Raw genomic sequence first — 13,765 nt, forward strand, 5'->3', positions numbered from 1 at the left:
CTGCTTATCTTCACCTATCTGTCTTCTTGAAAAATAACTATAAAAGTGGGATCCTGGGTTCCAGTATTTTTCATCAACGATTTCCATGTCAAATTTGCTTTGTTTATAAGTGAAAAGATTACACCAATTGCCAAGAAAGCTTAACCTGGAGTTTAACAATCCAGCTGTATTTTTACATAATCAGTAAAAGAAAAAAAAAATAAAGAAAAAAATGTTGAACTCAAGACTTGGCTGGCAGCTTTGGTGTATGATGCAAAGTTGAATCCAGTTTACTCTTCCATAACCTTATTGCAGCACTAACAGGAATAAAAACTGTAGGTTTTTAAAGTTAAACTTGTATGTAGAATAAAAACGCTATTATTACCTGATTGCTTTTTGACTATAACCACATGTGACGCTCCAGTAGCAAGAGAGAGTGTCCATCTTTTTTGATAAAGAGCCTACAGATGTCTTCAGATCTTCACTTTGAGCAGTAGTTAAGAGGCTTCTGTGAAAATTCACTATTAGTTTTGCAGAGCCTTGCACTGGTGCCACCTTTATGCTGTCTGCTCTTTATATTGAAGACTTGAGGCTCCAGGATTCTCCATGTGCCTTTTATGGACACTTAATTTGAACATTTTTTGGAAGCCTGCAAGTGAAGGAAGTGCTTGACTTGGAGGGTGAAAACAATGCTCCTTATGAAAATTCGATTTAGAACTCTGCCGAAAGTGATAGCAGCTTTCAGTCCTCACTTAGCATCAAAATAATATTTATTGGTGGTGGTGTGTTGGATCCTAGGTCGATCTTGTTTGGGATCCAGCAGTTGTGGCAAATACCTTAGTGTTAGTACACCTGTTTTTGCCCCCAAAGGAGAGTCGTGTGCTGTTATAGATACAGTTTTTCCTCCTAAACCACTGTCCCTTTAAAAGTACAAGTACTCTGGTGAAGCATACATTCAATAATGATTAAAGGAAAACTGACTAGACAGTACATTTACAACAAGGGGCTGTGGTGATGTGTTCAGTTTGAGTAAAATGCCACTCTCTGCATGTGGAAATATCTGGGGAACCAGTTATTGCTTAATTTCACTGTGTTCCTATGGTACCTTATTTTGAGGTGGGAGGCTGGAAACTGCAACTGGATATTCTTTTGTACAGGACATTATAAAACTCCTGTTAAGTTCAGTGAAGGGGATAAAGATTAAATGGCATGCAGTTGAGATTTTCTCTCCAGTGTTTGGTTTAATAACTTTAAATTACTGTAGGGCTAGTTTGTACTGTTCATTCTACCAAAAAGCCTCTACATTAATCCTTTGTTTGTAAGGTGTCTTATGAGAGGAAAGTATAATCTATTTTTAATAGTTATAACATCTTGGCTTCGACAAAATAACTTGACAGCTTCCTCAATAAGAAATTTATCTTTTTTTGCTAGTCTGAAAATACCGAAAACTTACTCAGAAAACAAGTACCTTAAATCTTGCACAACTTTGTACATTTCACCTGTTTGTTTATACTTAAGTGAAGGATCACTTCTCTAAATGTTCAGGACAGTGTTTTTTAAGAATGAAGTGATCCTACAATCTAATTTCACACAGCATATATAAAGTATTCATGAACATGGAAGACCTATTTTAACAAATAATATATAGTAATAATACATTAAGACAAAAGAGATAGTTCTGCTCTACTTGGCACTGGTGAGGCCTCAGCTGTGTGGTCACCGCACATCAAAAAAGATGTGGACAAATTGGAGAGTCTCCAGATGAGAACAACAAAAATGATATGTTCAGAGAATATGACCTATGAGGAAAGGTTTAAGAAAACCAACAACTTGGGCATGTTTAGTCTTGAGAAAAGTAGACAGGTAGGGACCTGACAGGTCTTCAAATATGTTAAGGGCTGTTTATAAAGAGGACGTCCCTGGCCACTGGAGGTAGGATAAGAAGTAATCTGCAGCAAGGGAGATGTCAGGTGTTAGGAAAACTTTCTAATTTAAGGATAGTTTCAGTACTGGAACAAGCTTCCAAGGGAGGTTGTGGAATTTCCGTCATTGGAGGCTTTTAAGAACAGATTAGACAAACACCTGTCAGGGATGGTCTTAGATATACATGGTCCTGCCTCAGGCAGGGGGCTGGGCTAGATGTCCTTTTGAGCTCCTTTCCAGCTCTGCATATCGATGATTACTAATCTGACAAAAGCAGCATTACTTAAAGCCACAAAGGTGATTTCAAGTGCATCATTTGAAGATAAACTGGCATTGCAGAGCTACATAAGAATGAAACACATTTCTTAGGTAGTTCCGGTATTGTCTAAATGTTTCTGATTTTTGTTATTGAAGGGAACTGATGCTGTGTTTAATGTTATCACCCTTCTTTAAACTCACTGAAATGAGCTAATGTTACAATGTCTCGATAGAACCACCATTTCCGAACAGTAAAAGGAGTAAAGTGTGAGCGTACCCATGGTAGGCAACTAGTCTGGATAATCTAGAGCACTAGAAGTATGGAATTCTGGAGATGTTACTGTGATAGGCTGTGACCAGCCACTTATGTCTGCTTTCATTTTCCCTTCAAAAGGCAGAAAACACTTAACCTACCACTCCTCTAAGGTAGCTAAAGCATGCTTCTACTGCTCTTTAAAGATGAAAAAGCTCTATAAAAGGGCTTAATATTTAAGGAGGTTTTATTATTTTTATTCATTTGATTTAGTTGATGTATCAATGCAATATAGTTGTACTAGTCTCTCATGTGTTCATCACCCATATAAAGTTAGTAAAGATTTCCACATGCTACTTGCAGCCTGTTCATTTTTCCGAGCAGTGTGGGCACTTGTGTTGCATAGTGCCTCTCATCTTAGGAAGAAAGAAATTCATTGGCATAGCATTTCAGCAAGACAATAGTGTTTAAATGTGTATGTGTATTACCGCACACAAAAAATTCTAGGTATATTCTTTGGTCCTGGCCACACATTTCCTGAGTAGAAGACACTTTAGCCAAGTTATCTAATGTATAAAATCCATTGAAGAGCCTAAGAACTGTTAGCACTTATAAAATATGGATTTTGTTTCTGGTTCATCTGATTGACCATTCAGTTGGTCACTGTTTTATTTATTTGTTTTAATGGGATAAAACATTCAGTTTTGGATGATTCATGACTTTTTTTTAATATTGCAGATCATGAGTCGGTTCAGTGGTGTTATGACAACTTCATTAACTACAGGTCCCTGATGTCTGCAGACAATGTACGCCAACAGCTGTCACGAATCATGGATAGATTTAATTTGCCTCGTAGAAGTACAGACTTTACAAGCAGAGACTATTATATCAATATAAGAAAGGCTTTGGTTACTGGGTATTTTATGCAGGTATGTGTGTATCTGTATATGAAATGTATAGACTCCTCAGTTTTTGCTGTGTAGATTTTAACTTTATCTTAATTAACTATCACCAGTTTATGCAACTTATATGAATATTACTTATAAAAATGTTTAACCATAATTTATTCAAACCTATTTAGTAGAAGATTTATTGAGTAGGAGTGTGCAATCAACCTGACAAATGATAGTCATCTGAAGAAAACCACACACTTGGAAGAGAAATTGCAGTTAAACTAATCTAATTTTTTCAAAATGTTATTTCTTTAGTCTTTACTAGTTACCTTGTTGAATAGCTGACAATTAATCCCTGGTAAATATTGTAAAAGAAACCAAGCAAAACACAGTCCTAATAAAATGGTCTTTCAAATAAAATGATTTTAAAATGCAAAATAGACAGTGTCTAATCTGACAGAACTACAGAAAATGTATTTCTAGAATTGTTTCTGATATTTGAAGCATGAGAAGGAAACTGCATTACAACTGCCATATTGGATTTCCGATATGAAAGGGGGAAGATCAGGTAGCTGCTTGCTTTAACAAATTTAAAATTAAGTTTTACAGTGGCAATAAGCTTCCATTTGGATAATGGTCTACTGCTTCTAAAAGCAAATGCTCTGAGCATTTTGATTAAAGTATTGACTCATTATTTTAAAATATGTAGGAATTGTTACGCTTGTCACGACCAGTTGTCTATTTAGATCTTCATTGTTGGACAAGATATTGTGCTAAACATTGAGGTTATTCTAATTATCTAATCTGCTCCAACAATTGTCAGCAACTGATTTATAAATACTGATAGCTAAGTATTTAAGCTGAGCCAGTGATTGATCATTTCAGCCTCGACACTTCTGTCAATGATAAACCATGGGTGGAGCACAGACATGTATTCTAATAAATTTAACAGAGTCCCAGGGAAGGAGATAGAAAAATATTGCAAGACTGTCCACCTTGTTCTCAAACTTTTCCCCCCTATGTAGAATGGTGATACATCCCACAACAGTTAGCTCTCTTGGGAGAGTTATAGCGCTGGTCCCTTTCTGGTTTTTAGTTGTCTACGTTTCTATAATTGTGCACTCTGATGCATAGTGAGGAAAAAATTACTCCAGAATACCACCAGACATAAAATTTGTACAGTATGTATAGTTGGTACTTGCAAGGAAATCAAGCCATATTCACTGTTTAGTTTCTAAAAGAAAATTTTAGCTGATCAGAAAATGAGGGGGAGCTGTATTCTTATGAGAGGACTGCTAAATGGCTACTCAGTAAGCCAGTCTGCCTTTTAGGCCTGGTCCACACTAACCCCCCACTTCGAACTAAGATACGCAACTTCAGCTACGTGAACCTTAGTTCGAACTTACCGCGGGTCCAGACGCGGCAGGCAGGCTCCCCCGTCGACTCCGCGTACTCCTCTTGCGGAGCAGGAGTACCGGTGTCGATGGCGAGCACTTCCGGGATCGATCCCAGAAGATCGATTGCTTACCGCCGGACCCGGAGGCAAGTATAGACGTACCCTTAGTGAAAGCGTAGTTTACATGGACTTATTTTGTGCCAGGTTCTTTCTTTTAAAAAGTTACTAACATGTCCTTGGATTTTGTGTATTTTGATGAGAGAAAAGCTCATGTGACTTTGTTTTATGTTTGTCTGAATTCACCTTTTAGTGGGTAACTCTTTAACAGTTTAACAGTAGTATTATAAACTTTTGTTTTAATTTTATATTAAAATATAAAATATTACTTTAAAGTATCATTAAAATTACATAGAAACCAAAAATGAAAATCATGGTTTTCATACTAATGTTATCTCAACCATGGGCTGTCTATTTTAATTATAGTAAACATTTCTCATAAACAGTAATGTATTGAGACAGAAATTTAGAAAACAAACCTGATTAGTCTAAGTGGTTTAAACCAAAACCAATAGCCAAAAGGTCTGCCACAAGCATGCTGTATTAAGTTTCCTATCTGTAAAATAACATACCTCACAAAGGCATTGAGGCCTGATTATTGATGCTGCTTGGAAGTGCACTGATATAAGTTACTAGAGAAGTGCGAAGTTTTAACTAAGAAATAAATGGAAAATACACTGACAAATTTAGTGTTAGTCTTGAGAATTTTCTGACTTTTTATGTAAACATACTTTGTTAATTTTTTCTCATTTTTAAGAGGGAAAAATCTTAAATTCTATATTAATCAAATTTGAGTGCTGGGGGAAATATGGTTTTATAACTGTGATTCATAATTGTTAAAACACATGCAGTGCACAGACCTTTCTCAGTCTAAGCTTTGTTTCCTCAGAGAAATTTCAGGCCCTAAAGTATTTAAATTCCCTGGGCTTCAGGGTACAAATAGCTATATAGAAACTTCAGCACTTCTTTTGCACTTGCATCTTTTAATTTCTACTTTCAAATTTAGTTTTGGAATGCTGTGTGAAAATATTACATAAATATTAAAATAACTAGATATCAGAGTTCTGAACGTAAGTGAAAGATGCTACTACAAATGTGAAGTATTGGCTCGTGAAATACTTCAAAAATAGTACTTCATGTAATTTTTTGCAAGTGTGCCTTAAGAGATGGTCCTTAGTAAGGGCCTGATTAGACAGACATATACGTAAGTACTCCTTCATTCCACACCTACGTCTAACAGAGAGCTGAGACACAAGAAGCCCTAAGAGATGAGACTGCATATTATGTATGCTTTGCATTAGCTTATAGTACTCAGATTAGGATACATAAAAATGAAAGGGGAAAATAGAAAAATGAATGGCCTTTGATATATAGGAGTCAAACTAAATGAACTAATGATCTTGTCTGGCCTGAAATTTTATATATCAAATAGCAATGCTGTCGTTTTTCTATTTCCCTTTTCATTGTTACCTGGTCATAATCCTGTTTTATTCATTCTGATAAAAACAGATCACAAAGAACTAAATTTTCATGCTTAAACAACTCTTTATTAGAGCAGATTTTTTTTTTTTAAGTGTAAAAACTGAAATTGCATGGTTTTAGAAATCTTAAGGATGGAGCCAGAATAACTTTATGGGAAGTACTAATCTGTGTTAAAAGTAGGATAAGCCTCCAAAAAGAATGTTAAGGAAACAAACAAAATGGGGAAATAACTGAATTGGAAAAGGGCAAGCAAAGGAAGTAATTGCAAGTATAATTGCACTGTCTCAAAACTTGGAGGATACCTGCATCTCAGTGATGCCTGAGGAGGCAAAGGCAAAACAGACTGAATCGTCTACATAAATCTAAACATTTTATCAAAAATAATTTCAAAAAGATTACTAGCATCAGTGGAGTATTCGAAAATATCGACTAGGTAGGTTTTATTGCAGATAGTAGGTTTTTGAATATTGTTACAAAAATGAAGGGGGGGGAGGGGAAACCTTGCTGCTGCAAAGGTTTTTGTCCTGGTAAATGCATATGCCTTTACGGTGCTTAACGCATTGATGCCCTGATCCCATTATTATATATTTTATATATAGTGCATTCAAACTATGATTGTCTTGTTGCTCAAGTTATAGTTAATGGCTGTAACTCAAAACCTTTTGTTAAAAAGTAGTATGTGCCAGTTGTCGTCTTTTCCCACTCTACTTCCACTGTCACTTCAGTGAAACCACTGGCAATCAATATTGGGGAATTAAAAATAGGTAACATATCATATAAAAATTGTTTTTATGCATATGTTTTATTGTATATTTCAAAATAAATCCAGAACTCCTCAAAATAATAGCGTATTACTGTTTCTGGCTATAAGATAAATGACAGGAAAATGGAAGCTATGATACTAAGAATGAGGAAATCAGATGTTGAGATTTTTGTATAAATTTAAATAGTCAAGAGAGATTCGGATAAATGTACATGTTATTAATAAGAAAATTTACAGCAAATTATTCCCTAAAATAAAATATTTAAATAAATGAGTTGTTCTTCCCTTACCTTTTCTACATATGATAGAAACAGTTAAACAATTGTTCTCCCAGGAATATTTTTGAACCAATATATTCCATTCCCAATCCAGGAAACAAAATCATTATTGTGTGGTCATCCAAACCTGAAATAAAGTAATGGTATATCTGCGAATTTCCTTTGTGTTGAACAAGAGAAGTTAGGTAAAAATTACTAATTCTTTAAAGGACTATTTTAAAAGGGATATTTCAAAATACACCATTGCAAATAATATCCCAGACGTAGATAATGCCACAAAAGGTATAAGAGACAAGCACAAAAACATTTAAAAAATATATAAGAATTTCTCTTACTGTGGCATTGGGGAAATATCCTGATTTGCTATAAGTAAGCATAGGTAGTTATTTCTTTCGAATACTTGTGACATAAACCAATAAATATATTTAATCACTACGGTAGCAAAAATGAAAAACAACTGTAGAAATGTGTTTGGTAAGAACAAAAGAATGAAGATAAATGAAATAATTTACTGCCTGTACTAGATTCACAATTCAGGAAAGATGGCCCAAGATGAACTGATTTAAAAAAAATCATTGATATAACTAGCTGTAACTCCATAATCTGGACTGTTTCAACTCTGCTATGTTGCTTTTCATTATTTTTCTATCACCCTTTTAATATTTGTGACAAAACAAACAGAATTGTTGACCGTATAAAATGTCTTCAATAAAAAGTTAACTAAAAGGATGATGAATTAGTTTTAGATTAACTCTGTAAATAAAACTACTGATATAAAGATCTCTGAATACTTTACCAAATCCTAATAAATTAAGTATTGCAACAGCTCTGTGATGTAGGCATTATCTCTTCACAGACAGGGAAACTTGGACATGGAGAGGTTAATTGACTTTACCAAGGTCACAGCAAAAGTGTGTTGCTAAACCTGCATCTCTCAGCTCTGAGTCTTATGCCATTAGCACAAGACCATTCTTCCTCCTGTCTTACTGGATCTCCAGCTCTTTTATTGGGCTTATGCGTTTTTCAGATCCAAAGTGTTAGTAGAAACTATATTATTATAGGTCCATTATTATAATCCAAAGTACTGTTGTAGTTGGTATCAAATGAGAATTTAAGACCCAACATATTGTTCCTTTGTCAGTCCCAGAGGCAGTAGAATGACTAAAGTGCTTGAGTCAGATGTCCTTATTGGACTGATATTGGCTTTGTAAGATATTGCTATTAAAAACTTCTTCCAAAGTTTTCATTTTAAAGAACTATATTTGCTATGCTTTTGTGCTAGTGATCCTCTTCCTGAAGTAAGAACTATTAGTCAGTTTTGTATCACTTTGTTTTTTGCTCGAATTGCTTATGAATAAGTATACCTTAGCAATTGCCAAAAACACTAGAAATCTTGACAGGCAATATAAATAGTTACTCTTGGCTGGCAAGTATGCAAAGTCCATGTGAGGTTTAGAAAGTTAGGCTTACATACCTTGAAAATACTCGTTTCTTTTTCTAAAATAAGACGTCTGCTATAGAGTTGTGCCGGCAATAAACACATGAGTAGTTTTAAACAATTTCAAACAGAGTTCACAAAGTAGAAGAGATTTATTTCCTTACATGTAATGAAAAGCTTTTTTTGTTTTGTTTTTGTTTTGTTTTTAATTTAGGTGGCACATTTGGAGCGAACAGGGCATTACTTAACAGTGAAGGACAACCAGGTGGTGCAGTTACATCCTTCCACAGTTCTTGATCACAAACCTGAATGGGTGCTTTATAATGAATTTGTCCTTACAACAAAGAACTACATCCGCACATGTACAGATATTAAGCCGGAATGGTGAGCAAAAACACTTGAACATTTTCTCTTTTCTAAGAATCTTTTAATCTGATGGTGTTTTCTCAGAATTACCTAAAGCTAGTACTTTTTTTCACTACTGTCTATTATAAAACTTTTTTTCCTATCAAATGTTTTGATGGAATAGATGGATTTGTGCACTTACAGGTGACTTGAGCTCCCTTGATCTGTACATATAGCTCCCATACATTAGTGGGGGCTATATATGTGAACAAGGGGTTTTGGCTTCTGTTTCAGATGTTTATATTTGTTAGTAATGAGGAGTCCTGGGATTTGTTTTGAGGACTGAGCAGGAAGGATTTAACATTATGTCACAGACTTCGGGTGAAATCCTGGCCTCATTCAAGTCAATGGCAAAACTCCAATTGTCATCATTCAGCTAGGATTTTTCCCTTGGTGCAAGAACTGTAGTTTCCAGGAGCTAACTTTCTGGTGATAGATGCATGATTGCGCAGGCAGGCTGTGCTACATACTTTGCGTCTTGATATAGGTTGTCACTTGTTTCTCTGTGTGTTGTACATATGACTTGATGGTTCTTGGAATCTTAAGTTGTAGAATACAATACTTTTTGGAATTACCTGGTTATGAAGTAATCAAAAACGTTGCAGTATATCATAAAATGTTTACAACTTCAGTATTATGATTCAATTCAGAATGCTTTTTTGGATTATTTGAATATTAGTGTTTCGCACTTGGGTCAATCAGAACTTAATTTTTCTATTTAAAGGCTCAAAAGCTTGTCTCTCTCACCAACAGAAGTTGGTCCAATAAAAAAATATTACCTCACCCACCTTGTATCACTAAAAATTAGGTATCTTATTCCTTCTTAAGAATTACTGGGAAATTTTGATCTTTGAAATGGCCACAGCCTTGACTAGTGTGAACATGTTTCATAACTTTTGTACTGCTTAAATAAGCATTTAAACTCTGGATATTTTTGTATGTAAAGCCACTTTTCTTTTTGAAAATTCAAAACTGCCTTTGTAATGCTGGACCTAGGAGTCATAAGATGGATCTGCACATTTCTAGACAGTACTAAAGAGATGGATAATGTTTAATTATTTTACATAGCTGCTAATTAGGCAAAATGGCTACAGGCTCTATAATGTTAAAACTTGTATATTAGTGACAATTTTTTTCTCTTTTTGGCAGGTTGGTGAAAATTGCCCCTCAATATTATGACATGAGCAATTTCCCACAGTGTGAAGCAAAGAGACAGTTGGATCGCATCATTGCCAAACTTCAGTCCAAGGAATACTCACAGTACTGAATTTATGCTTTGAACTGAAGTTATTCAGAGGACAACTTTAAAAGATGAATGAACTCAGAGTTCAAGTTGTGCTCTTCACTTTGGTTCAGTAATGGCCTTTATTTGAAAGCTTTTAAATTTTTTTTCTTTACAGTAAATATTCCATTCTGATTTCATAAATTAAACATTTATGCCTCCCTTTTGTGTTGACACTGTAGCCCATACTGGAAAAGCTGATCAATGTTTTGCAGTTTATTGAAAGTAGTTCTATATATAACAATGTTATAAGCATTTCTTTAGAAATGGTTGAAAATGCTTCTAAAATGTGATTATCGACCATGGTATGCATGATCGTTGTAATTGTTGACATTCCTTTTAGAAGTTGTGAAATGTTACAACTTGTGCTTATGTAGACACAATCTTCAGCTTCAGTACAGAGGTACTGACTTCAATAAAGTCTATTTATACTAATTTTGTGCCACAGTACTTCAGTATTTTTATTGGTTTTGATCAAAAAATTTGAAGAATCATTCAGTCTCCAATTTTCAGTTAAACTGCTTATTTTGTTGACATCACTTTAGTCTACGGTTTTCAGCGTGTTACAATTATCTTTGTATCACACTTAGTACGGATAGTGATAAGTGAGATATTATATAGTGTCTAACATGAGTTCCCATGCCTAATTCTTTAAATGGTTTAGTGATTTGTTTTAAATGGAAATTCCATGTAATCTTGTTGCAGTTTTGACAGAGCAGTTCCTCTGAACACATTCGTACAGACTAACTTGGTCAGAATTGTAATAATGAGAATGCATCTTGTTAGAGTCTTTATGGCCAGCTGGAAGTTACCCTATTAGGTGGTGGTCAGATAAGGATGATACTACAGTAACTTCTCACTTAACGTTGTAGTTATGTTCCTGAAAAATGCGACTTTAAGCGAAACGATGTTAAGCAAATCCAATTTCCCCATAAGAATTAATGTAAATGGGGAGGGGGAGAGGTTAGGTTCCAGGGAATTTTTTTCACCAGACAAAAAATCTATGTATTATATAGATATACACATAGTATACATTTTAAACAAACAATTTAATACTGTTCACAGCTATGATGATTGTGAAGCTTGGTTGAGGTGGTGAAGTTAGAGGGTGGAAGGAGGGTGGGATATTTCCCAGGGAATGCCTTGCTGCCAAATGATGAACTAGCACTCTGCTGAGCCCTGAAAGGTTAACACAGTTGTTAATGTAGCCTCTCACACAAGGCAGCAGGAATGGAGGGGAGGGGAGATAGCATAGCAGACAGAGACAGACACAGACCTTGTGTGTGGGAGAGAGAGAGAAATGCACACTGCCCCTTTTAAATAAGCTGACCCACTCTTAACTGCTTTGTCTTGGATCAGGAAGTTCAGACAGCAGCTGCTGCCCCAGACTCTCTCTGTCTGTCTCTCTCTGTGTCCCCACCCTGCTCTATATGGAGAAGAAGGCGTAAGTGGGGTGTAGGGGGAGGGGGACACCCTGACATTAGCGCCCCCCCCCCCACATCAAGCAGGAGGCTCGGGGAGCAGCTCCAAGGCAGAGGGCAGGAGCAGCACATGGCAGTGGGGGGAGGGATAGCTCCAATTGCTAGCCTGCTGGGCGGCTGCAGCACAGGAAACTTAAGGGAGCGGGGAGCTGCCGGTCCACCCTGGTTCCAAGCCCCCACCAGCTAGCTGCAACAGGCTGCTCTTCCTGCAAGCAGTGGACAAAGCAGGCGGCTGCCAAACGACATTAGAAGGGAGCATTGCACAACTTTAAACGAGCATGTTCCCTAATTTGATCAGCAACGTAACAACGAAACAATGTTAACCGGGACAACTTTAAGTGAGGAGTTACTGTACATTGTTAAAATGCAATAATTCTTATGAGGTTGGATTCAGTAGCATGAGTGAGCTATATGACTGACAAACACTTCAGACATAATAAGTCTTATAGTGATATTAGTGAAATAAGACTTGACAGCTTTTTCATAAGAGGAAAGTTGGAACTTGTTGATCCCAGGTGTAATTGAAGTGGTTCGGTATGATTTAAGTTTTCCCTACCCTGAAACACACATTAGATTAACAGTCCTTCTGGCAAAAGAAGGTAGGAGCAACTCTCCTCAGTCTCAGTGCTGTAGCTGAATTGCTTATAATAGTCATTAATATGCTAGATGCTTTTCATTTTTTCTGCACTCTAGGGCGAAGTTTTAAGTCCTTCTGGCCCTGAGAATGGAGAACTAAGTTAGTGTTCCTTGCTGGAGATACTACTCAGACTGTCTGACCCAAGGACAATGGAGCTTGAGTACTAACATTTAGGATGCTTTGTGTAAGTTATAGCACATGGCTAAAAAATACATGGAATAAAGTTTATCTGGTTTCCCTCCCTCTTTCCAATTACAAACCTTGAGTCCTTTTCTAAAATGTTATTGGCGGGGAAGGGGGAGATTGTGAGATGGCGGGAAAATATCCCTTAACTGTTGCTTAATGGAAACTCTTAGCATTGTGATGGATAATGATGCTATAACATTGTCTAAAAGTTAAATAATTCTTGTGTGTGGATTCAGCATAAGTAGCATGATAAAGTACCAGGTATTCTGTGAAATCTTCCCATTCCCTTTAGTGGACTTTACTGCCCCCTGTCAGGATTTCTGGTAAGAGCATAGAAAATTCAGGTTGTAGGAGGGGCAGAGGCAGACTGTTTAAAAAGTAAATGTAAGATAAATTGAAATGCTTTAAAACAAAATTAAGATTGCAAATTGGAAGATTAAATATGTACTTAAAATTTAGACATTATAAAACAAAATGCTTACTTTATTTTCTCCACTTATTCACTAACTGGAGTTCTACCCTCCACAAAACAAATTCTGCTCTAAAATAACTTTACAAATCTACTATGCGATTCCATTTTGTCTTGCTAATTTCCATATCACACTTACTCAGTGCTCAGTTTGCACGGAAACCGATACCGGGGTCACATTCTCTGCCACTGTTCCAACTAGGTGTACAATTCAGTGTAAAGTGGCTGAAGTCTGGCTCTACCTGGCCAGCTGAGAATTCCCCTAGCATGGGTGGGGAAGCGCTCAGCTAGCTGCTATAAAGGCAGCTCCTATACCAGCTAGCTCTCCCTTGATGTGGCAATATCTCAGTATTCTGCCAATTCTCAGTTAGCATATGGTCCCATAGTCAGTTGGCATAAGCTATGGAAGCTTAGGTGCTGCTCTAACTTTAGGGCTGGGATAGCTTGAGAATTGGGAGAGCAGCTGGTTATGGCTTCAAGTAGTTATTGATATGAGAGAATGTGGCCTGTTTTTTCTAACTGCCAGCCCCACAAACTCAGCTTCGGACATGACAGTCAAGCTGGAATCTTTCAGTCACATGCATC

General features: G+C 36.3%; 1 protein-coding gene across 2 annotated transcripts in view; it reads left to right on the plus strand.

Moving 5' to 3' along the window:
- The window catches only part of DHX15 (DEAH-box helicase 15), a 64,972-nt gene extending 53,697 nt beyond the window's left edge, over positions 1 to 11,275 (plus strand). Inside the window, exons 12-14 of one of the 2 annotated variants that reach the window (XM_024217133.3) lie at positions 3,152 to 3,342; positions 8,935 to 9,104; positions 10,275 to 11,275. In XM_024217133.3, the coding sequence (XP_024072901.1) occupies positions 3,152 to 3,342; positions 8,935 to 9,104; positions 10,275 to 10,392 (479 nt within the window). In that variant the 3' untranslated portion in view covers positions 10,393 to 11,275. Of the gene's footprint in view, positions 1 to 2,393; positions 2,587 to 3,151; positions 3,343 to 8,934; positions 9,105 to 10,274 lie in introns of those variants that run through there. The other variant, XR_002909070.3, reaches the window with a different exon arrangement.
- Positions 11,276 to 13,765: the final 2,490 nt, after the last annotated feature.

This window comes from Terrapene carolina, unplaced genomic scaffold, assembly GCF_002925995.2.
Source record: "Terrapene carolina triunguis isolate 2854851 unplaced genomic scaffold, T_m_triunguis-2.0 Scaffold66, whole genome shotgun sequence".
In the NCBI taxonomy this organism is placed as follows: Eukaryota; Metazoa; Chordata; order Testudines; family Emydidae; genus Terrapene; species Terrapene triunguis.